Raw genomic sequence first — 27,575 nt, 5'->3', positions numbered from 1 at the left:
TTGCTGTTACTGGCCAGAGCGCTGGAGCCTCGGCCAGGAAGGAATGCTCTGGCCCAGCTCACAGGCAGCAAGAAGACAGCCAAGAAAAGGTTCCTTTTGCACTAGAGCATTGCTGAAGTAAAATGAATCCATTTTACAAACCAAAGAAGGCTCTAGCAGTCTTTCTATGATATTTTGGAGCCACAGGTAGACACTTCTGCAAATCTGATGCAGAGTTTAAACCATTTTATTCATTTGTTTTGGTTTTTGAGATATTAGGGTCTTGCTCTAGCTCAGGCTAGACCTGGAATTCGCTATGTAGTCTCACGGTGATCCTCCTACCTCTGCCTTCCAAGTGCTGGGATTAAAGGCGTGCGCCACCACGCCCGGCTGTTGTTTATTTTTTGGGTATCTGTCGGTCTGTCTGCCTGCCTGCCTGGATGTTCAACTTGCATGCAAGGTCAGAGGACAGCTTCCAGGCGTCTACACTCTTTTATTTTATTTTATTATTTTATTTATTTATTTTTTTGAGGTGGGGTTTCACTCTAGACCAGGCTGACCTGGAATTCACTATGGAGTCTCAGACTGGCCTCGAACTCACGGCGATCCTCCTACCTCTGCCTCAGGAGTGCTGGGATTAAAGGCGTGCGCCACCACGGCCGCCTGCGTTTACACTCTTGTTCCACCTTCTTTGAGACAGGGTCTCTTGCCACTGGAAATGAAACCCTTGAGTGCTGGACTCTCCTGACTCCGGCTCCCATTGCCCTCAGCATGTTGGGGTCACAGATACATGGGCTACTTTGCATCTGGCTTTACAGGGGTGCTAAGGGTGGGTAAACTCAGGTCTGTAGGCTCTGCAAACAAGCTCGCCTTTAATCGCTGAGCCATCTCCCCAGCCCTGGACCATTTTTCTGTGGAGGTGAGGCAATGCTAAATGTTCCAAATGTTTTCCGTTTGGGAGGCTCATGGAAAATCCCACCCTAAGGTCGTTTCAGACCCTCCTTGGAATACTCTGGGTAGTAAGAACCCAGAATCTACTGACTGTACCTGAATAGCCTTGTTGCGTTTAACCTGTTTACCTTTAGTCGCTTCTCAGGGGAGGATTATAATTACAGGGGATGGTTTCCATCTCCTAGGATGGTCTGATAACCTAGCATATATTATCAAAAAGAATTAACTATGGGGTTTAGGTGCCCCAATTTGAAATACAGTCACCGGTTGCTATACCAGCCAGTGCATGTACTGTTGGTCTTGAGTGTATGCGCGTTCATATGTGCTTACATGGGAGTAGACGCACGCATGTTCCCCAACACCTATTGCATGTGTCTGTGCGTCTGTATGATGTAGACTCACATGCAAGTGTGGGTGTGCGTGTGCCACGGCACTTGTGGAGGTCAGAGGATGACTCTGGGACGTTGGTCCTGGCCTTCCACCTTGTTTTGAGGCAAGGTCTCTCGTTGCATTTCTGTGCTGTATCCACCGGGCTAGCTGGTCCACGAACTCCTGAGGAATTCTCCAGTTTCCACCTCCCAGTTCGGTGTGCCGGGATTACGGAAGCCTGCCACAGCTGTCAGCTTTTCCATGGGTGTCTGGGAACCCACACTCCGGCTTTTCTGCTTGCACAACCAACACTTTGTCCACTAACCATCTCCCCAGTTCCCCCCCACCCCCACCGTCATTCATTTTCAGGAACTGGTTCTATCTGTTGGGTGGATTGAGATGCTGGGTGTATTTAGAAGTAATAAAAAAAAAAGTGGCTGTGTGGTCTGTTTCACACGGACTTGAAATGTTCCAAGCATGGGGATTAAAGGGTAGCTAGCATCAGCCAGGCGTGGTGGCGCATGCCTTTAATCCCAGCACTTAGGAGGCAGAGGAAGGAGGATCGCCGAGAGTTCGAGGCCAGCCTGAGACTCCATAGTGAATTCCAGGTCAGCCTGGGCTAGAGTGAGACCCTATCTCAAAAAAAAAAAAAAAAAAAACAAGGTAGCGTCATCACTTGGTCTGGAGTTGGCCTGTACCATCTCTTCTCCGACAGGCAGAAGGGCCTGGCTTTGCTGGCCAGAGGAGCTGGAGGCATCCTGGGCCGACCCTCACAGCAGTCCTGGGCTCAGAGGGGAGGCTTGGGCCTGCTCAGCCCAGTACAGAAATCTCTCCTTCTTGCTATTTTGCCCTCCCTACTCTTTGTTTGGCCTCCCAGAGAGCTGGAGCTGTCCCGCAGTAGAAGACAGGACCACATTTCCTAGTGGGGAAGCTGGCCCCCAGTTAGATCAGATCTTTTGCTAAGGAACGCTTCCGTCTGGACAGTAGTAGATTCTGAGAAGGTCAGGGCCATTGTGAGATACACTCAGAACAGCTATGAGTACCCTTGGTGACATCTCATGCTGTCAGTCAAAAATCGGGCCAGGGCTGGAGAGATAGCTTAGAGGTTAAGGTGCTTGCCTGCAAAGCCAAAGGACCCAGGTTTGATTCCCCAGGACCCATGTAAGCCAGATACACAAGATAGCACATGCATCTGGAGTTCATTTGCAGTGGCTGGAAGCCCTATGCACCCATTCTGTCTGCCTTGCTCTCTGTCTCACTCTCCTTCAAATAAAATACAGTAAAAATAATATAGTCACTAAATATCCATAAATAATAAGAAAAATGGGCCAAAGGAGACGCTGATCTTCATGTAAGATGATGCTGTCTCAACTAAACATGTCAGTTGACCTGAACCCCTTGTCTGTGGTGCTTTGTGGTTGGGCTGTCAGTAAGGTCAAGGCTGGTCTAACGCTGATCCAGGAGCGTGATCAGATTTCTCATGAGCCACACGCATTGATGGGCGGATGGAATGTTTGAAATCCCCGGGTGAATGACAAGCCCTGACTCAGTGTACATGGGCATGTTCAGAATCTGGTTGAGTCTAAGGTGGACTGTTAGTGGTTAGAAAGAATGGTGGGAGGGCTGGAGAGATGGCTTAGCGGTTAAGCGCTTGCCTGTGAAGCCTAAGGACCCCGGTTCGAGGCTCGGTTCCCCAGGTCCCACGTTAGCCAGATGCACAAGGGGGCGCACGCGTCTGGAGTTCGTCCATTCTCTCTCTCTCCCTCTATCTGTCTTTCTCTCTGTCTGTCACTCTCAAATAAATAAATAAATAGTGAACAAAAAATATTTTTAAAAAAAAAAAGAAAGAAAGAATGGTGGGAGCGGCTCATTGTGCAGAGGAGGGTGAGGCTGAGAATGACCCCTTGGCCAGTAAGAGGCAGAGCTAGACTTCACCTCAGTTCTGGCTGCTCATTGCAGCCAGAACTCCTGGATACAGATTATGACTTTAGGGGCCCAATCTGTAACTAACTTATTGTCACCAATGCAGTAGACATGCCTAGACTTGGGCAGGCAACTTTGAAGAGCAGGGTGCAAATGGCATCAAACATGATGAAGGACAGAACCGATGTGGGACCCAAGCCCTTGGCACCCTATTGAGAGAGAGAGGCCCCCATCTGTCTGTCAGCCTTCCTCAGTGAGTTCAAGGATTCTCTTCTGACTCTTACTTAGTTCGACAGGAATTGTCCATGCATTCGAACATCTCCTCCCATGAAAGCTGACTTACTGGTGGTGGAGCACTTCTCAAAGATGAGGGTGCCCTGGCGTGTTGCTGATTGTCCTTGGCCCAGGCCCAGTGGCCCCTCCCAGCCACTAGAGGCGGGAGCCCCTGGAGTCAAAAGGCTCATAAACAGCTGGGCGTGGTGGCTCACCATGAGTTCAAGGCCACCCTGAGACTGCATAGTGAATTCCAGGTCAGCCTGGGCTAGAGTAAGACCTTATCTCAAAAAACCAAAACCAAAACCAAAACAAAACAAAACAAAGGCTCATAAACAACTAGTTGCATTTTCTTTCTTCCTTATAAGAGGCAGCCACAAGAAAGTACAGGTAAGGCCTCAACACAGACAGCCAGGCCCCCAGGAGGGGTTCTGTGGCCTTCGTGGGCTGCATTGAGTCATAAACGCTGCACAGAGAGCTATAACATATCCTTTCAGTCTGCAAGTGAATCTCCAAGTGGGTCTATACGCATTGCTGATGGAAGTTCAGTCTCAGTCTTTTGGGGTGTTTGAGGAGAAAACAAATCCTTTGATGTATAGCATTGTTCTCGTGAGAAACAAACTCACTTTTTATTTTTTTCTTTTTCAACCTGGTTTCTGTTTTGGTTTTTCCGAGGTAGGGACTCACTCTAGCCCAGGCTGACCTGGGACTCACTCTGTAGTCCCGGGCTGGCCTCGACCTCACAATTCTCTTCCTACATCTGCCTCCCAAGTGCTGGGATTAAAGGTGTGCACCACCACGAACCTGGATGTATGGGTTTTGTTTGTTTGGTTGGTTGGTTTTCTGGATTTGGTGGCACACATCTTTCTGAGAGTCTGAGGCGCTATGCCCGGGCCGCCAGCCAGTGCAGTCGCACTCCAGGCACACACCAACCCCTTGTGCACATGCGCAACCTGGCTTGCGTGGGATCTGGGGAGTTGGACATGAGTCCTTAACTGCTAAGCCATTTCTCCTGCTCCAGGTTTTTTTAAACTGGAAAAAAAAAAAGCTTGAAAATATCAGAAATGGTAACCAAAATCCATATTCCTACTGTGCAGATTTTTCATGTTTTTTTTCTTTTTTTTTTTACTCATTCTGGCACTAACATTATATACGAATGTAGTCAGCAATTTTTTTGGTTTATTTTTATTTATTTAAGAGTGACAGACAGAGAGAGAAAGAGGAAGAGAACAAGAGAGAGGGAGAAAATAGGTGTGCCAGGGCTTCCAGCCACTGCAAACGAACTCCAGATGCGTGTGCCCCCTTGTGCATCTGGCTAATGTGGGTCCTGGGGAATGGAGCCTCGAACCGGGGTCCTTAGGCTTCACAGGCAAGCGCTCAACCGCTAAGCCAACTCTCCAGCCCTGTAGTCAGCAATTTTGAATTGCTAGTCTTTAGATGCTACAGTCCTTTATTCAGTATTGGGTGTGACTCTGTTTACTTTTTCCCTTGCCCTTCTTTCTGTCTTGGAAAGCCAGAAAGTGCTGTGATTTCTTGTCAGTGACACCTCGTCCAAAGCATGTCTGTAGGCCTATTGACTGACAGCTGTGTGATTGTGCCGGCCTTGTTTGGCAGGAAGCTTGCCTTCTTCTCTAATACCACCTCTGATTACTTTTAAGTGCACACCCCAAGAACAAAGGGCATTTGATTCCCATTGCAGTGAAAGTGGGTGCTTCTATCCCCCGTGGCAAAAGAGACAGAAGGAGCGCTCATACCTCCTGTGCTTATCTGCCTTGGGCCGAGGTGGCCGTCTGCCGGGCTGTGGGCTCTTTGTGTTTGTGGCTTCAGGATAAGTATGCACTCCTATCCCATACTACTCTTGTTGGGCAGCCTTTGTAGCATTATGTTAAAAAAAAAAAAAAAAAAGCAATTACAGCAGGGCCAGGCGTGCTGGCACACGCCTTTAATCCCAGCACTCGGGAGACAGAGGTAGGAGGATCGCAGTGAGTTCAAGGCCACCCTGAGACTACAAAGTGAATTCAAGGTCAGCGTGGGCTAGAGTGAGACCCTTCCTCAAAAAACAAAACAAAACAAAAATTATATCAGGGCCTTTCACTGTCCTGCAGAATTGCAGTATGTTTGTAGCATTAAAAAAATATATGTTGGAGAGTTGTGTAAGATGGAATGATTTCTTCAGGCGCAGAAATGTTTTAATGTTGGGGTGGTATGTAAGCATCAGACCTTCTGCTTTTCTAATTTGTTGCCAAAATATGGGCACTGCCACTCCAGTCTGCACTTTGTCAGCCTGGCTGAGTGTAAAACTAGCCACGAAGCTCGTCTGTAATTATCTTTGCATTTTCTCTATACTGATTTGGTATCTTCAGCAGAGATAAATGGAAAAAGACTTGACTTGTGAGTTGAATAAAATTATTCATTTAAACATATGTTTCACATATAAGTAAGACAAAGAAAGAAGCTAGCCTTCCCTGGAGTGAGGCAGGGATGTGGGAGTGAGGGCCAGCAGCCAGCAAGAATGCCTCTTACAAATTACTCCATTCAGACTTGTGAGAGGGAAGGCGCCCTGTGACAGTAGCCATTCTAAAACTGCTCTATCTTTAAAAGCAACTCATTTGTGTTTTGTTTTTTTCACGTACCAACAAGGGTGACCATTTGGCCACAACCCACTATCATATTGGACCCAAAAACTGAATCTGGGGCTGGAGAGATGGCTTAGCGGTTAAGTGCTTGCCTGTGAATCCTAAGGACCCCGGTTCGAGGCTCAACTCCCCAGGACCCACGTTAGCCAGATGCGCAAGGGGGCGCACGCATCTGGAATTCGCTTGCAGTGGCTGGAGGCCCTGGCGTGCCCATTCTCTCTCTCTCTCTGTCTGCCTCTTTCTTTCTCTGTCTGTTGCTCTCAAATAAATAAATAAACAAAAAAAAATTAAAAAAAAAACTGAATCTGACTTTAGTTTGTAACTGGTACCAGTTTAGCCAAATAAACCTTTTGTGCTACAGCTTATTAATATGGAAGCTAGGGATCATAATGTCATTGGATTTGGAAATGTTAAGTATTAAACAAGATAGTGCTCAAAGTAAAACTTAAAAAAAAAAAAAAAAACAGCTTCTTAAGCTGTGGACCTTCAACCCCATATACAGTTGTGTGACTGGATGTGGGAGTTACAGAAAACCTGGCAACAGTTAGAGGTTTCTGAATATACAGTGACCAGATCAAGCACACAATGTGCCTGAGGGCTTTGGGGCAGCATTGGCCTGTGTTGTGTCCTGTGACTCCACTGTAGCGTCAGGGTGGAGTCTCAGGTGGCCTTGAACTCACGGCGATCCTCCTACCTCTGCCTCCCGAGGGCTGGGATGAAAGGTGTGCGCCTCTGCGCCTGGCCGAAAATGTTAATTACTTAAAATCGAAATATTTTCCTAAAGTTATTCCTCAGCATGAAAGCTAGTAAACCTTTGGATCATATTCTATTAGAATGCTTGACTTTTTAAAAACGTTTTTCTCTCTCTGCAAGGAGAGGGAGAGAAAGAGAGTGAGTATGGGTGTTCCAGGCCTCTTGTTGTAAATGAACTCCGGACACTCCCGGCATTTTGTGGACCTGGCTTCTCATGGGCACTGGGGAATTGAACTGAGGCTTGTTGGCTTTGCAAGCAAGTGCCTTCAACTACTGAACCATCTCCCCAGTCTTAGAATGTTTGATTTTAAAAATTATCATTTGAGTTACTGGCTTTAGCTATATTAAGAAAGATCAGTAAATAAATTTTGACTTGAAATTAGGACAAAAGCTCCAATTTCTGATTTAATTTTTATTTATTAGAGATAGAGAGACAGAGGGAGAATGGGCATGCCAGGGCCTCTAGCCACTGCAAACGAACTCTAGACCCATGCGCCCCTCTGTGCGTCTGGCTTACGTGGGACCTGGAGAATCGAACCTAGGTCCTTAGGCTTCACAGGCAAGTGCCTTAATCACTAAGCCATCTCTCCAGCCCAGAAGCTCCAATTTCTATAAGTAGTCTTAAGCATATTTCTGTCATTTTGTCCTATATATTTATGCAAAGTAGTGTTTTCAGCATTGATGATTGTAAATTCAAAATATCCAGCCACTCTGAAAGATGCTGTCCATCCGGTAACATCAGATATTTAGCTAGTATTTAATTCTTTATATAATACTGAATGAGCGTAGCTATCTGATTAATAGGCAAGTTTGCCTTTTTAAAAAAAATTTGTTTATTTATTTGAGCACCAAAGAGAGAAAGAGATAGAGAGGGAGAGAGAGAGAATGGGCGTGCCAGGGCTTCCAGCCTCTGCAAACGAACTCCAGACACATGCGCCCCCTTGTGCATCTGGCGTACGTGGGTCCTGGGGAATCGAGCCTCGAACTGGGGTCCTTAAGCTCCACAGGCAAGCGCTTAACCACTAAGCCATCTCTGCAGCCCCTGCCTTTGTTTTTAATAAGTGGTAAAGGGAGAGGCTTGCTGGCTAGGGCTAGCAAGGGCTACTGTTGTACTGGGATGACAAGCAGACTTGTTTGTATCACCTAGTCTTCCATTCTCTTTCTTGTGATCCTAGGGTTTCAACAGTCACAGAAAATGTTTTATAAGTTATGTATGTGTCCCTTGTTCAGACAGGCCTTTAAGATACTGAGTGACTGGATAAAGAGATTTTGTAGGCCATGTGGAACCACTGTGATCATTATAAATGACATTCCCAGCTTTCTGGAATGTGGAATGTCCAAGTTTTCCCAGTTTGAAGCTGAATCGAAGAAATGTGCAGTTAGCCAACATTGTAATAAAATCTTTCTGGAGTAAAAACAGGGATTAAATGTAGTCACGAATAGAGCTGCTCTTCTCGCTCATTGTAAAGGCAGTTTTCAGAACCAAACACTGCATGAATCTCCTTTTTTACTGTTGGCATTTGATCTTGTCAGAAGCATCTTCCCTGAGGGTGTCATTAACATCCAGCCACAGTTACATCACTGATTTTAGTAATAATTCAGTGATTTTAAAAAGATTTCATTAGGGCTGTAAGGCACTTGTCTGCAGAGCCAAAGGACCTAAGTTCGATTCCCCAGGCCCCACATAAGCCAGAAGCACATGGTGGCACATGCATCTGGAACTCGTAGCTGGATGCCCTGGTGTCAAGAAGCCTTCACACACATGGGCACATATGCCTTCAAACACTTGTTCATTTGGAGTTGGTTACTAGTGTATGCTGGGCATTTTTTTTTTAAAGGTGAATATGGTGGTGTGTTTAGAAGGCATAAACGTCCGAACACAGACATAGTCCACAGAGGGTATTTGAGAGCTTTTAGAAATCACCTCTCTTGGGCTGGAGAGATGGCTTAGCAGTTAAACGCTTGCCTGTGAAGCCTAAGGACCCAGGTTTGAGGCTTGATTCCCCAGGACCCATGCGTTAGCCAGATGTACAAGGGGGCCCATGCATCTGGAGTTCATTTGCAGTGGCTGGAGGCCCTGGCACGGCCATTCTCTCTCTCTTTCTTTCTCTCTCCCTCTCTCTCTCTCTCTGCCTCTTTCTCTGTCTGTCACTCTCAAATAAATAAATAAAAATGAACAAAAAAATTAAAAAGAAAAAAATAAATCACCTCTCTATAAGAAATAATTTTTTGGAGTTTCCTAGTCCTAGAATGGTCTTTATACTCCAGAGGTAGCTTGCTTTGATTAAGCCTGTGCTTTTTAAATTCGATGGATTTGGGGCAGGAGGTAACCGTGGGGCTAACGCTGGTACGCTCACTGGAGCATGTGGGTAACAGATTTGACAGACCAGAGGGCAATGTGGCCAGAGCCATGACCGGTTTCAGATCAGGGCCTCTGGCTCCGTGTGACTCGTGATTCAGTTCTGGAGGACGACAGTTCTGGAAGAATGACATATGTGGTTCTCAAGAGAAATATCATCCTCTAGATAAAGGCAAGCTGTGAGTATGAGGAGATTAATGTTCTCGAGAGAGCTTTACTACATAACTATTTTGATGCAATATCTGAATGACATTTATGGTCCTAAAAGAATGTGCTCATTTATTTTCTTTGAAGAAATGTAAGATCACAGTATCTTAGAAAGGTCTCAGTGCCAAAACAAAACTCTTGCTACATCTTTTTCTCCTCTCCTAACCACTTTTTCCTTCCTTCCTTCCTTTCTCTCTTTTTTAAAGATAATTTTTAATTTATTTTTATTTTTATTTATTTATTTGAGAGGGACAGAGAGAGAAAGAGGCAGATAGAGAATGTGTGCGCCAGGGCCTCCAGCCACTGCAAACAAACTCCAGATGCGTGCACCCCCTTGCCCATCTGGCTTACGTGGGTCCTGGGGAATTGAGCTTCGAACTGGGGTCCTTAGACTTCATAGACAAGCGCTTAATCGCTAAGCCATCTCTCCAGCCCTCTTTCTTTCTTTTATTAAATAGAGAGAATGGGCACACCAGGGCCTCTAGCCACTGTAAATGAACTCTAGACACATGTGCCACCTTGTGCATCTGGTTTTATGTGGATACTGGGGAATTGAACCTGGGTCCTTTGGCTTTGCCAGTAACACCTCAACTACTAAGCCACCTCTCCAGTCCATCACTAAGTATTTTAAAAATTATTTAAAACTTTTTTTTTTTTTTTTTTGCGTGTGAGTGCTGGTGCAGAAATGCTGTGGCGTATGTGTAGTGGTCAGGAGACCACCTCGGGGTGTGTGCTGTCTACTTTCACCTTCTCTTAGACAGGATCGGTCTCATTCTATTGCTGCATGCACTTTGTGTCCAGCTTTACGTGGGTGCTAGGAAGGCTTAACTGGCAGGCTTTTGCAAACAAGCACCTTCAATCAATGCAAGTCTCCCCAACACACACATGTGCAAAGAAATAATTTCTTTAAAAAATTTTTTTTCATTGTAGCAGAGGCCAGTAAGTTAAAAAGGAGACATAAAGGGTAGAGAAAGGAAGGGAGGAGGATACTTAATAGGTGGATATTGTATATATGTAATTACAATGATTGTAATGGGGAGGTAATATGATGGAGAATGGAATTTCAAATGGGAAAGTGTGGGGTTGGGGAGGGAGGGAATTACCATGGGATATATTTTATAATCATGGAAAATGTTAATAAAAATTTTAAAAAAAATTTTTTAAATTTAAATTTAATTTATTTATTGGGGCAAATGGGCTCACCAGGGCCTCTAGCCACTGCAAATGGTTAACTCCAGATGCATGTGCCACCTTATGCATCTGGATTACATGGGTACTGGGGAATTGAACCTGGGTTCTTGGGCTGCGCAGGCAAGCAAGCACCTTAACAACTAAGCTAACTTTCCAGCCCAAATAATAATTTTTATCCCAGCACTCGGGAGGCAGAGGCAGGAGAATCGCCATGAGTTCAAGGCTACCCTGAGACTACTTAGTGAATTCCAGGTCAGCCTGGGCTAGAGTGAGACCCTACCTAGAAAAACAAACAAAAAACCCAAAAAAACAAAAAAAAAATTAAACAAGATTTAATTGATACTCATTTGGGAGGCACAGTGTGATATTTTGAAATGAGTATTCAATATGTAAATGACTAAATCACAGGTGTTAACATACTCATTACCTCAAACATTTCCTAACTTCTTAATCACATGGATAATCTTCCGACAAACCTACAACTTAGTTAATTCATAGGAGATCATAAATGAAAGCACTCAATCTATAATTAATACTCAGTAAAATAATGCTTATTTGCATATTGATATGTATCTGGTTTGGTGAATAAGTAAGATATCATCACAAAGTAGCTTTGATTTGTGCCCCACTGTGAAAGTGAAGTTAGTATATACCTTGCCTCTGACTTTTCTGATTGCTGTTTATTCACAAAAGTTTCAAGGTCTGGGATCGGGCGATGGTACAGTAGCCAAGAGTGCTTTCTGCAGATGCCTGAGGACCTCAGTTCAACCCTTAGCACCCACGTGAAAAGCTGGGTGTGGCCACACATGCCTGGAACCCCAATGTTGAGAGCAAGAGACAGGAGAGTCCCTGGGGCTCCTTAGTTAGCTATCCTCCCCAACAAAAAGCTCACAAAACACAGGGAGCTCTAAGTTCAATAAGAGACTCTGTCTTGAGGAAATAAGGCAGAATAGTGATAGAGGAAGACATCCGACATTCTGTCCTCCCTCCCCCCCCCCCCCCCGTGGCCTCCCACATGTGTACGAGAGATGTGTGCATCTGCACACACACACACACACACACACACACACACACACACACAGAAAACCTTCCAAGGTCAATTTCAATTGGTAAAATATTATCAGTTCAGAATTAGATATCTACTTGGTGTTATTTATTTAAAAATATATTTATTTATTTATTTGAGAGAGAAAGAGAGAGAGAGAATGGGCACGCCTAGGGCCTCCAGCCACTGCAAAGGAACTCCATACACATGCGCCCCCTGTTCATCTGGCTAATGTGGGTCCTGGGGAATCGAACCAGTGTCCTTTGGCTTTGCAGGCAAATGCCTTAAACTGCTAAGCTGTTGTCTCCAGCCCCATACTTGGTTTACTTTTTAAGTTTGAAGCCAAGTCCTTGTATGCAAACATGCTGCATGCTCTACCATAGCCCTGGCTCAGCTCAGAATATCCAATTTCAGACAATGATTTTTAAAAAGTTAAAATTTGTTCTAAAGTTAAATAGTTTGCTCTTTTTTTGTACACTTCACCCTTGCTACCCTTCTGACTCTATCTTCTGCCATGGTTTAGAGTAACCTCTGTGAGGATCCTTTTCTGATAAAACTGGAATGAGAGTAGAGGGCAGCATGAGAGGCGAAGGATAAGGAAGTCCTTTGGGGCTGGAGAGATGGCATAGTGGTTCAGGCACTTGCCTGTGAAGCCTTAGGACCCAGGTTCGATTCCCCAGGACCCACATAAGCTAGATGCACAAGGTGGTGCATGCATCTGAAGTTCATTTGCAGTGGCTAAAGGCTCTGGTGCACCAATTTTCTCCTTCCCTCTTTCTCTCTCTGCCTTTCCATAAATAAATAAATAAATAAATAAATAAAATATTTTTAAAAAGAAAGTCCTCTGCCGGACAGATACAATGACCTGATGAATGTACCCATGTTCTCTGAGCTTTATGGATGTTTTGGGCAGAATCTTGTCCTTGGGATTTTGAGGAGTGCTATGGGCTGAACTATATGCACCCAAATTCTCTCTCTCTCTCTCTTCTTCTTCTTTTTTTTTTTTTTCTGAGGTAGGGTCTCACTCTAACCCAGGCTGACCTGGAATTCACTATGTATTCTCAGGGTGGCCTTGAACTCATGGCGATCCTCCTACTTCTGCCTCCTGAGTGCTGGGATTAAAGGTGTGCGCCACCACACCCAGCCCGAATTCATATTTTGAAGTCTTAACATTTAATACTTCAGAATATGACTGTTTGGTGATGCTTTTACAGAGGTAATGATAGCATAAGGTTGTATGGATCAGCCACATTCAATAGCAGCTGCATTCTCAAAAGATGTAATCAGGCTGGAGGGATGGCTTAGCAGTTAAGGCGCTGGCCTGCAAAGACTGAGGACCCAGGTTCAGTTCCCCAGGACCCTCGTAAGCCAGATGCACAAGGTGGCATATGCTTCTGGAGTTCGTTTGCAGTGGTTACAGGCCCTGGTGCACCCATTCTCTCTCTCTGTCAGCCTCTCTCTCTCTCTCTCAACATAAATAAAAGTTAAATGCTAATCTAAAATAAGATGCAATCAGGACAGACATAGGCAGACATCTGTGTGAAAGCAAAGAGGGAAGATGGAGATCCACCAGCCCCAGGGAGAGGTCTCAGAACGAATCCAGCCCTGCCCGCACCTTGGCATTGGGCTTACAAACAGTGAGAAGTGCGTCTCTGTTACTTAAGCCGTGATGGCACTGTGCTGATGTCTCCTGACGCCTCCAGCAGAGCAGAAGGGGGCCTCTGGGGACCGTTCTGTGCTCACTCTTCCCCTGGAGCGTCCTGAGGGACCTTTCCTTGCAGTTTTCCTGGTGAAGGTTTCATACGGCCTCTGGCCACTGCTGCTCCACCAGCCAGTGAGTTTCACGCTGTCATCCTTGTCCTTCTAAAATCCTCCCTTCGACAGAGATCTAGGATAGCTACTGACTCTCTGGGGAGCTGTCTACGTGAGACACGCAGGAAGCACTCGCGGATCTGTGTGAGGATGCCTCCAGAACCCAGGCTGAGTCACACTGTGGGTGGCAGCTTCTCTTGCTTCTCACCCTCAAGGTACAGACTAGCTTCTGTCACCTCTGACTCTCATTTGAGCAGAGTTCTCTCCAAAGAAAGCTCTTCCTTAGTCACTGACCCTCTAGACCCTGCGTGGAAAGAAAGGATTTGGTCACCCTGCTACCAATTTTCTGTTAAACCCTTTGAAAATGGGCATGTTGGACTAGCCACTCTGTAATAAAACAACTCTTAGGTCTTTGTGCTCCCAACTCAACACATGATGTTCGTTCATTTGCTGAACGTGTACATTCATCCTGTGAAAAGAGCCAGGGTTGACGTCGAATTCTCATGGAGCTGTGGTATCAAGGCGTTTTTGATTCAGAATATAATTATCTCAGATAAGGTATGTCATATCAGTCTGTGCTGGAGAGTTGCATTAAATCTCTGTATTGCTCCATTCTCCTTAATTACCATAAGGTTCCATCGTGTGCTGATGGACAACCCATGGTGGTGACAATTCAGTGACATATTTTGAGTTGAGCCAGGAGCCTCCAAGTACAACATCGGTCCTAGATGGGGCCAGGGCTAGAACCGAATGTGAAATAAAAAACACATTCCTCTGGGGGTGGGGGTGGGGGTTACTGCCTTGCCCATAGCTCTTCCCAATCCAGCAAATGAAATCCATAATTCCCAACGTTCTGTTTGAGGATCCTTGTTCTGAGCCGAATAAGTCATTATCGAAATAGTCTGCTCCTTGTCTGGAGTGGGCATGTGGGGCTAGCTAGTAGGAGATGCATCATGAAAATAGCAGTGGGAAGGAAGGTGGCATGCAGGGAGAAGGAGGGGCAGCTTGTTAAGGCTTCACAGGCTAAAGGATGTAGTCTTCAAGCTTCTAGTACTTTCTCAGTCCATGGCGAAACCCAGTCATTATGTGGCTCACACAAATCCCAGTGCTCCTCCTCGGTGTCCTAGAGTTCAGAGAAACCCCGCAGAGGTCAAACATGAGCTAAAGAGGTCCAACATGAGCTAAAGGCTCTGCAGGCACCTATTTTGTATCTTTGTCCTATACATTCATTCATGAAACATCGATTGTGAAGCAATCATCAGGGCCAGGCATGTGTAAGCAAAATGCACATTCTACCCTGAAAAAAAAAAATCCCCCTTTCCAAAATAAAAGGACAGGCAGAGATATATTGTTTCAAATTTGCTGAAAAACGGTGAAAGATATCCCAAAGAAGCCTTCTGTAATGTCCAGGATTTGAAGGAGTCAGTCTGCAGGGTGGGACCTTTGGAGAACTCTCCAGTGATTTCTAGTTCACGTGTTTAGCCTTATGAGAGGACCACCTGGAGAGGCGGCACAGGTATCCAAGAGGGGTGCCGGGCCCTACCACTCTCAGCCTGCCTGCATCCTGTGCAGGCGTTAAGACCAGCTGGGACACTGCCCCATTTAGAAATGATCCTCTGGGGCTGGAGAGATGGCTTAGCAGTCTCAAGGTGCATGCCTGCGAAGCCTAAGGACCCAGGTCCAATTCTCCCGGTCCCACGTAAGCTGGATACACAAGGTAGCACATGCATCTGGAGTTTGTTTGCAGTGGGTGGACACCCTGGTGCACCCATTCTGTCTCTCTCATAATTAAATAAAAATTTAAAAGAGAATCGATTCTCTGATTTTTTTTCCTAGACCTCAAGGATTTCCAGCACTTGAATTCCTACAAGTACTTTACACCTTGTGAGATGCTGTGTGTGTGTGTGTGTGTGTGTGTGTGTGTGTGTGCGCGCGCGCGCGCGCGCGCGCACTTATATATGCCTGGGTAAACGTGTACTAGTGCCCATGTCCACATGTATACATATATGTAGAGGCCAGAAGTTGATGTCTGGTGGTTTACTCAGTTGGTCTCTACCTTAATTTCTGAGACAAAGTCATTCATTCAGTCTGGAGTTCACCCGGAGACCCTTCCGTCCTTAGCTTCCCGGTCCTGGGATTGATTACAGGTGCATGTCTCCAGGCCTGGCGTTTGGTGTGGGCGCCAGGAATCCAAACTCGGGTCCTCCCTAGCCCTTCTTTTCTGTGTCACTCACGCCACAGCACACAGATGGAGGTCAGAGGACAGCCTGGGGTCACTGGTCCCTTCCTTCCACCTTGTGTGAGACAGGCTCTGTCTTGTTGGCTGCTGCAAACACCAGAGTCGCTGGCCCCGAGCTGGTTGGGATGATAGATGTGTGTGCTACTTGCATCCAGCGTTACACGCTGGGTTTTGGAGATCTGAACTCTGGCCTCAAGCGCTTTTAACCTCTGAGCCATCTCTTTCTTTTCCTCCCCCTCTCCTTTTCTAGTAAATTGGACGGGGGAAGGCCCTGCTCACTGGGCTCTGTTTCCTGATTATATTCCTAGTTCCTGATGCAGCAACAGAACTCACACGCAGAGCTCTCTGTGAGAGGCTGAGGTTTAAAGCAGCTTCTGTTTGCTGGGAGGTGTTGAAGTGGTAAGAGGTGGAACATTATTAGAACTTTTTCCTGGGATGGTTTGTTTAAAGGGGCCTTTTGGAGAATGCTTTTGTTTTGCCAGATTCTAGGGGATCGGTGTTTCTGCAGCTCTGGGTGACAGTCCATCCTTGCTGTGGAGAGATCACTGTCTGAGAGAACAGTGAGAAGCATTTTAGTTTTTTTTTTTTTTAATTTATTTTTTTATTTGAGAGCGACAGACACAGGGAGAAAGACAGGTAGAGGGAGAGAGAGAGAATGGGCGCGCCAGGGCTTCCAGCCTCTGCAAACGAACTCCAGACGTGTGCGCCCCCTTGTGCATCTGGCTAACGTGGGACCTGGGGAACCGAGCCTCGAACCGGGGTCCTTAGGCTTCACAGGCAAGCGCTTAACCGCTAAGCCATCTCTCCAGCCCAGTATTTTAGTTTGTTCCATTTGCCCGACACTTTGCTCAGCAGTTATGGACATTACATCTCCTGTTCTTGTCTGGACGCACGTTAGTGCCGTGCTGTTGCCAAGGGCGCCGAGCGCGCATGTCCACGCGTATATCCCACAACGCAAGGACTAGCTAGCGAGGCCCTTGCCTTCCTTTGCTCCTCTACTTCTATGCTGATTCAAAGAAAATTATCTTGAGCTACCTTTACAGCGTGTGGGATGGGCTTTCAGATGCTAAGGCGTTCTTGTGATCCAGAAGCATCACAGCTGCTCTGTGAGTTCATCTTACTCCCGGGTGCCCCTGGCTTGATCAGCCAGTTGCTCCCATAGAAGAGAAGAGAGTCACCTTTCCAAACTCCTGCTCCGCCATCTCTTAGCCCTGTCGTTTGTGCTTTTCCATCTAGCTGTGTGTCAGAATTACCCAGGGAAGTTCACCTTTGATTGCAGACATCTGGAACAAAAAGTTTAAATGGGAAGCACAGCCCTGTGGATTAGTGCCCCCCCCACCCATCCAGTTTAATTTACAGAAGATTGATCTTGTTTAGAAAACTAAATTTTCAAAAATCAGACATTTAGATAAGGGGAATGAGATGAGAGGTATGCATTGTTTGGGACTCAGAACTGATGGTATGGTAGAAAATGATTAAAAAATGTACAACGGGGTGTTAAAGACTGCAAGAGTACAAACAATGGAAATCCTTGAGCGGTTATAATATATGATATGATATGATACAAATCAGAATTGCTTATAAATGGGGCCACGTTCCAACTGGTCTTCAAGCATGCATAGGTGTGACAGGTTGAGAAGGAAAGGGCATGGCACCTATCTCCAGGCCTGGGTCAGACCCCTGAACGAGCAGTCTCTCAGCACCTCTCAGGAAAGTGGTCCTGGGCTATGCTGGGGGGAGTAGGAGGTGATTTAAACCACTTCAAATCCGTGGGGAGGTGTGATCTGATGGTCAGGCTTCATAGGCTAGTATCAAGACATCTTGACTGAAGCTTTAATTATATCAGACAAAGGTCAGGGTCGTGTTGAGTGTTGAGCTCTGTTGGAGAGTTACGTTATTATTGTTTTGAAAGGGAAGATGAAATAACTCCTGTGTTGCATCTTGTCCTTTTAGTTGTTGTTGTTGTTTTTGTTGTTTTGAAGTAGGGTTTCACACTAGCCCCGGCTGACCTGGAACTCACTCTGTATTCTCAGGATGGCCTCGAACTCACGGCTATCTTTCTACCTCTGCCTCCCAAGTACTGGGATTCTGAAAGGCGTGTGCCACCACGCCCAGCTGCATCTTGTCTTTCAAATGAGAAGACAATCTTGTGTGTCTCTGCACTTACCCATTAGCATGAGGCCTACCAAGTGATGATTGGCGACCAAATTGGGTGACATGTTTGAAATGAGCGGGGAATAAACTAATATTTCTGCTCCTTGGGTAACTGTCCTTTATTCTGCTTGAAATGGGAAAATTTAGTTCAGATGCTTTTTCCGTAGATATGTCTTCTTTCAGTACTTAACCCAAGTGAGGCGACTGTGTAGCTCAGTTTCATTGCAATTCTTTTGAAATGTACATCCAGTAAAATGCATATGGCTAGTTTTATTTAAATTAGTTTATTCATTTGAGAGAAGGAAAAATGCAAACAGAGAGGGAGGGAGAGAAGGAGAGAGAATGGGCACTCTAGGGCCTCCAGCCACTGCAAACGAACTCCAGATGCATGTGCCACCTTGTGCATCTGGCTTACGTGGGCCCTGGAGAATCGAACCAAGGTCCTTTGGCTTTGCAGGCAAATGCCTTAACCACTAAGCCATTTCCCCAGCTCCACATGGCTAGTTTGAAATAGGCATCTTAAGTGGTTTTTCCACAGAATGCCACTCCTGGCAAGTCTAGTTCCCACCATGGTAGATATCACTTTACCCAAGGTAAACTACAGCCCAGTCTGGGCACTGAGATTAGGGCTGTAAAACCCCAGCTGACCTAAAGAAAGCAAATCTGTGATTTACTCTCAGCTCATTTTCAGGAAGAGGAGATGTTGAAGAGACGTGGCTTTGTTTTTTTCCCCTTGGGGGCCCCAGGTAACTTCTTACTAGCCATAGCTTCTAGGGGAGGAAGGCCAAGATCCATTTCTCCGTAACTCAGTGTACACTCAACGTAGAGGTCTTGCTTCTGAGGATATTTATGTAGATTCCCAGCATTTCTTTCTGCTCAGCACCCACCTCCGTCATCATGGGGCTTATGCCCATGGACCACCCAGCTATTGCACTCTGAAAGCTCTGGGCTCCAGGAAGATACTCATTTAGTAGTTAAAGACCTTCTCCTGGGAACTATTGGAATTTGCTACTTTATTTATTTAATCCTCTTCAAGGAACAGTTCACATGCTTCTTACTGCCAGGCTTAAAAAAAAAAAAAAAAGAAAGAAAGAAAAGAAAAGAAACCACTAAAGACAAACACACCAAAAAAAAAAAAAAAAAGAAAGAAAAAAAACCACATGAACCCAACACCCATGCAAACCCCGTGGCCTCAAACAAAAAGCTAACCTACTATTGCCTGAGACGCTGTGTGACTCCAACTGCGGCTGCTCCTCTCTCCCTTGCCTGCTGCATTGATTTTCTCTTTCTCCTTGGTTATTTCTAGATGGTGGAAGAAAGTGAATTTGAAGGATGGTTTCCATATTGTAGAAATAGAATAGAAACCATGGGTCAGTGACCATTTGGTAAGACCAATTACCATTATTTCTGTTTTGATTCATCAAATGGTGATTTGTTTTGGTAGAGAAAAAAAAACAGCTCAGTTTTGGTTTATAAAAGAGATCCTGTCCAATGTGTGGGTCACGACTTTAGTTCTCTCTCTCTCTCTCTTTCTTGGTGTTTTTTTTTTTTTTTTTTTTTTTTTTTTTTTTTTGAGGTAGGGTCTCACTCAAGCCCAGGCTGACCTGGAATTCACTGTGTATTCTCACACTGGCCTCAGACTCACAGCGATTCCCCTACCTCTGCTACCTGAGCGCTAGAATTAAAGGGGCATACCACCACGCGTGGCTTGTTTTGGAAACAAGGTGTTGTGTAGCCCAGGCTGGTCTCAAACTTGTGATCCTCCTGCCTCTACTTCCCACGTGCTGAAATTATAAGCAAATGCCACTGGCCTAGGTTCTTGAAGAGTACGAAGATCAACCAAAGAGCTCTCTGGGCCTTGCCCTTTGAGATTCAGTTCTTATGGGCTATAGACCAGGAGTGCGCATTTCATAAGTCGTCCTCTGGCGCTGGAGCGGGAGGATGAGGGGTTGGGGAAGCAGCTTTGAGCAGCACTGCTCCGGACTTTGCACTTGCTGTGCAGGTATCAGCTCAGCGTCCTCTGTGATTAAGTCCTTGCCAATTAACAATGTATAATTACACTGCATGCAGTTTCCAAGGCAACAGGCATTCTATCACTTCTGTGGAGGCTGGGAAGTTGGAAAGGACCCTGAGAGGCTACAGGGACAGCGTGGCCTCCGGATTAAATGCCATCAGAATGCTTTGTGATGACTGGGTTCTTCTGCAGCTCATCCACGGGCTCTTCTTCGTGGTAGTGACAGGAACTAGAGCGAACACGTTAGGATCCGGGGACTCAGGTGTAAGGGTGACTTCTGGAGGCAGCAACAAGGACAGTAATAGAAGGACGAGGAGGACCATGCGGATGCTGGCATATACTTTCCCTTTGATTTTTCCAAGCACATTTGTTCCAAATAAGAATGAGGAGTCACACAAAATGGCCTCTGTGGTTTGACTATAAACTGTCTCCCATAGACTCGTGTTTTTGACTGCTTAGTCCCCAGCTGGTGGTGCTGTTTGAGAAGGCCGAGGAGCCTTTGGGTCCTTGCTGGAGGATGCGTATCACTGGGGGGAAAGGGGGCTATTCCAGCCCTGCTTACCACACGCAACTCCTCTTACTGCTGCTTTGCTGCGGTGGTAAAGATGCAATGCCCAGCTGTCTGCTCCTTCCATACTTCCCCCTCTACAGTGAAGCTCCCCCTGGAAACTGTAAGCCAGAAATAAACCCTTTCCTCCCGTAAGCTGCTTCTGGCCAGGTGTCATGTCCCGTCAAGGAGAAAGTAATTGGAAAACATTGCTGTGATGCATTTATCTACCACCCCTTAGTTCTCAGTGAGAACAGTGGTTCATCTGTTATTTGATGTCTGCTTGAAATTAACATTTGTTGAGTACTTACTCTGTGGTAGGAACTTTTCACATGGATTATTTTGCCGTTCTAATCTAAATGCACTGTAACCTTTGTTTAGAATTAATGAAGAAAAGATAAACTGTGTGCCATTTGTAACACAGTGCTGGCTGCCTTGTAGGTTTTCATTATGAAGATGTGTAGGTTATGAGACAATGTGTAGCTGCCAGTCAGACTTTAGACTTCAGGGGTTGGTTCAGAATTGCCATAAACAGGATGTGTTGGTAATCAAGTTTCTTAACGTCTCAGAATTGCAACTTTATTTATTTTTGCTTTTTGGTTGTGGTGGTACTGGGGATCAAACTTGGGGTCTTATACATACCTGGTAGAGATCCAGTCTTGTAGTTTTAATTTTAAAAATATATTGGGTGGGGGACTGGACAGATGGCTTAGCCGTTAAGGCTCTTGCCTGCAAAGCCAAAGGACCCAGGTTTGACTCCCCAGGACCCACATAAGCCAGATGCATAAGGAGGCGCATGCATCTGGAGTTCGTTCGCAGTGGCTGGAGATCCTGGCATGCCCATTCTCTCTCTCTCTTTCAAATAAATAAATGTGTTAATTTGTAGTTTGTATCTGCAGCTACCTGGCTGGAGGCAGCTTCACTGGGCAGATCTTAAGGTGTGGTGGTGGGTTTCAGATTTCAATCCAAAGATATGCAAAGTGTGTCTAGCTGGAGTTCCTGAAGTGTGCTGTGCTGTGTGGCTTTTGGCTTTTGGCTTGTGCTTCTCTCTCTCTGCTTGGTCCCGTGAAAGCAAGCCAGCTTCTTCTGCCATTTATGGAACTTCCTTTGGATCTGTAAACTTCAATAAATCCCTTCCTCCATAACTGTGCCTGGCCTGGAAGTTCATCTCAGTGAACCTGAAGCTGTCTGCTACAATGAATAAAAATTAAAAATAAAAAAAAATATTTTTAGGGGGCTGGAGAGATGGCTTAGCAGTTAAGGTGTTTGCCTGCAAAGCCTACAGACCCATGTTCGACTCTCCAGTCCCATGTAAGCCAGACGCACAAAGGTGAGGCAAGCGCAGGGTTACATGTGCCCACTAGCTGGCACAAGCTTGTGGAGTTTGATTGTAGTGGCTGTGTCCCTGATGCACCAGTTCTTTCTCTCTGTCTCTTGCTCTTTCTAAAATTAAAAGAAAAATTAATTTGTTTATATGAGAAAGAGAGAGGCTGGGGGGGCAGTCAGGAAGAGAGAATATTCGCACACCAGTGCCTCCTTTCACTGCAGATGAACAAACTCCAGACACACATGCCACTTTGCACACCCGGCTTTGTGATGACAGTACTGGAAAGTCGAACCCAGGCTGTCAGGCTTTGTAAGCACATGCCTTTAACTTGTGAGCCATCTCTCTAGCCAGACACCTTACAGAATCTAGTGAAAACTAGGGACTTTCTTCTCTGAAGAAAATTACATATATACCTGGGGGAAAAAAATTATATTCAGTTTCCAAGGGAACCAGAGACTTCTAAGTGAAGCAATTGCTGAAGACTCTTCCCAGCCCCATCTCAGAATTACTGGGCCCTAAAAGGACCTGGGGCATCTGGCATTGTTTGGAGCAGTCCCACTGAGGAATGAGGTATTTGCCGAGGGAGGTTTTGTTGTTCCTGGCATTCTCTGCTAACTGCACTGTGCATTTATGAGGGCTGACAGAGGGAGGCAAATGCTGGGGAAAATAAATAAGGAGTGAATGGCATCTGGAATGTGAATTGTTTTTCTTATCATTTTCCACTATTGTAACCTTCAAACAGGAATGGATAGGATAATTGCAAAATGAAGGGTATGGAAAGGAATTACTTTAACCTGTAGTGTCTCTAGTTTTTGTTGCTATAATGAGATACCTGTGGCTAGATAACACTGTAAAGCAAAAGAGCATGTTAGCTCAAGGTGCTGGAGGTTCGGCGCCATGCCTGATCCTGGATCAGCCGGGCTCTAGAGAAGGCCTTGTGGACGTAGGTGACAGTGGAGAGATGCAGAGGTGATAGCTCCTGTTGCCAGAAAGCCAGAGATTCAAAGATCAGGCTTTGGCGTGTTTTAATAACCGCTCACTCTTGTAAGAACTCCGGCCAGGAGGCCTGCATTCCCCACCCAGTGTACTTTCCCAGCCACTTAAGGCCCTCCCACGAGACCGCACCTCTTAAAGATTCCATTGCCTCCCATCTTGCTAAGCTTCTGAACCAAGAGCCTTGGGAGCAAACCACGTCCACACTGCAGCATTGCAGATAGAGCCTTCCTAAGTGACAGTCACACTGGGACTTCAACCCGGTCTTCTTTGAGCATTTGGGAACGCACTTATATGTGGAATCTGAAGAATGGCCAGAACTCTTTAAAACAGAGACTATAGTGATCTTCCAGGGCCTGGTGTGGAGGGGATGGAAGATTGAGGAATGTTGGTCAAAAGATACATTTCAGTTTGACAGGAGTAATACAAATCAAGAGATCTGATATGTAACATGGTGACTATAGCAGTTGACAGTGTTCTGTACACTTGAAAATTGCTAGAATTGAAGCGTTCTCATAATGAAATGAGAAATTTGTGCAATAATGCATAGATTAATTAGCTCACTTGACACTTAATAATTTATGCATATTTTCCAATGTTATATTGTCCCTGAGAAGTATTTTGTATTTCATTTAAAATAAATGAGAAGAAAAGATTAAAGTTAAAGTTTTGGCTAATTTAAAAAGTCAGAAGAGAGGCTGGAGAGATGGCTTAGCAGTTAAGCACTTTCCTGTGAAGCCTAAGGACCCCAGTTCGAGGCTCGATTCCCCAGGACCCATGTAGCCAGATGCACAAGGAGGCGCATGCGTCTGGAGTTCAGTTGCAGTGGCTGGAGGCCCTGGTGTGCCCATTCTCTCTCTCTCTCTCTCTCTCTGTGTGTCTGCCTCTTTCTTTCTCTGTTGCTCTCAAATAGGTAAAAATAAACAAAATAAAATAAAATAAAAAGTCAGAAGACTGTAGGGAATATATATATATATATATATATATATACACACACACACATATGTATGTATATGCATATATATGTATATATAAAGCATATTTCTCTTCTCTTTCCCAGCTGTTCACTCCAACCACCATTTCAGCCCAGCCCTATCTCCTACCCATGTCCCAGTGTTGTAACCCACTCAGGAGAGAAAACTCTCTAGTGTTTATTTGGAAACTTACTTTCATTCATGCTTTTTTCTTTTTTTTCTCCCCTCTGCTTAGGTGTTGACAAATCTGCTTGGACTTTGGATGGCTAAATGGACTAAACATGAAGAGCCTGAAAGCGAAGTTCAGGAAGAGTGATGTAAGTCCGCGGTGACTCATGGTCTGGCAGCTCTGCTCCCTGGGCCGCAGAACCAGCCCCGCTCCTGCCCTGATAAGGCGCCCGGTTAATGAACTACAGATTCTCGAAGCCCGTGCAGCGCTTGCTCAGAGCCGCGTTGCCAGTGAGCGTGTTTGTGCTGTTTGTGGGACAGCTCTCAAAACATGACTGACTGGTAGTCAATTCTTGGGGCCTGTGTTGGATTGAGAGAGCAATAGGGAACTATCTTAAAAGGATTCAACAAAACCTCACTATTTCTAAAGCTATCAAAAACACAGATTCAGAACTCAAGTTTTATTTATGTACCTATTTATTTATGTATTTTGGGTTTTTGAGACAGGACCTCACTCCGACTGACCTCTAACTTGTAGAAATCCTCCTTCCTTAGCTCTCTGAGTACTGGGATTAGAGTCATTCTTGGATAGAATGACATTTTTTAATAAAAATACAAAAACAAAAGGAAAACTGTTCTCAGAAGAGTGGTTCAGGTGCTATCTATGGATTAGTGTGGCTCATCTTTGTCTTTATGGAATTTTGACTCCCTCTTAACACTTCCCTTGTAAAACAGCGCTACCCATGTGCCAATGCTCTGCTGCTCACTGAATTCCTGAGGTTCTGACTCTCTTAAAGACTTGTTTGGGATCAGAGGAACTGGTTATAGTTCCAGAGTTCTAGAACATTCTCCCATCAGAGAAAATGGTGAAAAAAAAGCACATAGGGAAGGGCTTTACAGAGTGGTGTTTTAACACACCCTGCTAGGATCCCTGTCTTGTAGCAAACACGCTGTGCTCCAGTGGTTTCCAGCAAAGTTGTTGCATGAGGGAATTCATGGAGGGTATTAAGCAGAAGGCCCAGACCAGTCACCCTCAAAACAGGCTTTGCTCAGTTATGGTTTAATATTAGGTGATCAAAGGTGAGCCTGGATCTCCTTACTTTTCCATGGATTCAGTCTGGCACAATTGCATTTTTGCAGTAAATAGAAACTGTGTCTTGCCTGCCACATGCACACTTCCTGACTTCCGGCTATGGCTTAGCCCTTGAGGCCACGTTGTGACTTGTAGCTCTCTGCTCTGATAAGACCCAGGCCAGACAGCGTGCCTTGGGAATGACTATGAAATGTTGTCTCATTTAAAGAAAGGACCAAAAAGAATTCTCAAGAAAACGTTGATCTTATTCTGAAGGTAAACTACAACCCAGAATGTCAAGTGACTTGACCAAAGTCAAGGGTCACTAACCATGTGCCACCGAGAGTTCCAGTCCCCTAAAACCTTCACCCTGTTCATGTGCTGGCCAGTTACACCAAGCCTGCACATCTCCTCCATCTTCAACTAAAGAGGAAAAAAGCAAGTAATGATAGCATTGCCTAGTTCAGTAGCTATGGACTTTATAAGCTGTGCGATCAGGCCAGCAAGTGTCTTTTCCCATGGGAATCCAGGGTGGGAACACAGATCAGTGGTAAGGCACTCTCCTAGCGTGCATAATGCCATAGATTTCCAACACTGCCAGGGGAGAGGGAGGAAGAAGTAGTTTATTTCATGGGAATTTGGGTAACTTCCATCGATACACTCTGTGATTACTTTAATAAAATTCCCTGATGTTAAAGCCAGATGTGGTGGTGCATGCCTTTAATCCTAGCACTCGGGAGGCAGAGGTAGGAGGATCACCGTGAGTTCGAGGCCACCCTGAGACTACATACTGAATTCCAGATCATCCTGAGCTAGAGTGAGACCCTACCTCGAAAAAAAAAATTCCGTGATGTTGAGTTTCAGGATATATGAACATGATAGGCATGTACCTACACTTTTGGTTTATTTAATTTAATTTATTTATTTGTGGGTGAGAGAGAGCGAGTGAGAGAAATGGAGAGATTGGGTGTGGCAGGGCCTTCAGCTGCTGGAAATGAACTCCAGACACATGCACCACTTTGTGCATGTGGCTTACATGGGTTCTGGGGAATCGAACCTGGGCCCTTTGGCTTCGCAGGCAAGTGCCTTAACCACTAAGCCATCTCTCCAGCCCACACTTTTGGTTTAAAAACTTTTAAAACTGGTGGCAATAGAGAGGGCGCTTCTAGAGTCTGACTTTTAAATGAAAATGGAAATATTTTCATGATTGGACAAAAAAAAAAAAGTCATAGCAGTAACGCTAGTACGTGCTTCTGAGATTTGGCAGCACCAAGGGCCTTGAGTTTGGCAGCGAGGGATCGGGAGAGGAATGTTTGAGGCACAGCCCTCGCGGAGGAGAGCAAAGGAAATTGGTTGACTGGTGCCAGACCAATTGACATGGCTTCCCAGGCTGCTTCGTGGTGTAGCTGAATGGAGGGAATAAAAGCAAAAACCAGGGCTGGAGAGATGGCTTAGCGGTTATGTGCTTGCCTGTGAAGCCTAAGGACCCCGGTTCAAGGCTCAGTTCCCCAGGTCCCACGTTAGCCAGATGCACAAGGGGGCGCACGCGTCTGGAGTTCGTTTGCAGAGGTTGGAAGCCCTGGCGCGCCCATTCTCTCTCTCTCCCTCTTTCTCTCTGTATCTGTCGCTCTCAAATAAATAAATAAATAAAATTTTTTTAAAAAAAAGCAAAAACCAAACAGTGATCCCCTTCCCACTGCTCACCACTTCTGAAGTACTCCTTGAGTATGCTTAGTGTGAACTTCAGTTACTCTTGGGCGCAAACAATGCGACAGAGTTGCCTACCAAGCCTGTTGTTCAGATGAAGAACTAGAGGCCTAGAGAAGTTCCACAATTTTGATAGATGGATTAGCTCTAAATTGTGAAACCAGTTCTTTTTTTTTTTTTTTTTTTCCCCACCATCAAAATCTTGGGTATTCATTGCTCAAGTTTCCAATATGAGTTTTGGATAGATCTTTTAGTTCATGAAACAGGGTGAATGATTAGGAGTCACTAGTAACAGCAACTTTGAACTGTGTTGCAATCAGGTTGCCCTTGCTGGCAGCAAACACCTGACCAAGAGCAGCTTGTGGGTTTATTTTGGCCTTCAGACTCGAGGGGAAGCACAATGATGGCAGGGGAGAGAGATCATATGAGGGTGGACATCACCTCCTCACCAACATCAGGTGGACAACAGGAACAGGAGAGTGTGCCAAACACTGGCATGGGGACACTGGCTATAACACCCATAAGCCCATCCCCAACAACACACTGCCTCCAGGAGGCACTAATTCCCAAATCGCCATCAGCTGGGAGCCTAGCATTCAGCACACCTAAGTTTATGTGGGGGGACACACCTGAATCAGTCCACCACAAACCTGGACTGCAATTTGGGGCCATGAACAAGTATCTTGTTTTTCTGGCTTCTCATTCTTTGTCTGAAAAGTGGAAGGCAGTACTTTTCATGTCACAGTATTATGAAGGCTGAATGCATTCACGGAGTTCGCACACACACACACACACACACACACACACACACACCCCTCATGCTTGATCAATACTCCTGACTAATACACTCTCCATAAACAATAGGATCCAAGACTGCGTGGA

General features: G+C 45.5%; 1 protein-coding gene across 3 annotated transcripts in view; it reads left to right on the top strand.

Moving 5' to 3' along the window:
• Rai14 (retinoic acid induced 14) overlaps nucleotides 1-27,575 on the top strand; it is a 171,260-nt gene that overhangs the window by 4,252 nt on the left and 139,433 nt on the right. For all 3 annotated transcript variants that reach the window (XM_045132332.1, XM_045132331.1, XM_004652602.2), the window contains exon 2: nucleotides 23,982-24,063. In XM_045132332.1, the coding sequence (XP_044988267.1) occupies nucleotides 24,028-24,063 (36 nt within the window). In that variant the 5' untranslated portion in view covers nucleotides 23,982-24,027. The remainder of the gene's footprint in view (nucleotides 1-23,981; nucleotides 24,064-27,575) is intronic.

Source organism: Jaculus jaculus, chromosome 13 (assembly GCF_020740685.1).
Source record: "Jaculus jaculus isolate mJacJac1 chromosome 13, mJacJac1.mat.Y.cur, whole genome shotgun sequence".
In the NCBI taxonomy this organism is placed as follows: domain Eukaryota; kingdom Metazoa; phylum Chordata; class Mammalia; order Rodentia; family Dipodidae; genus Jaculus; species Jaculus jaculus.
This window is presented reverse-complemented; position numbering and strand designations above follow the sequence as displayed.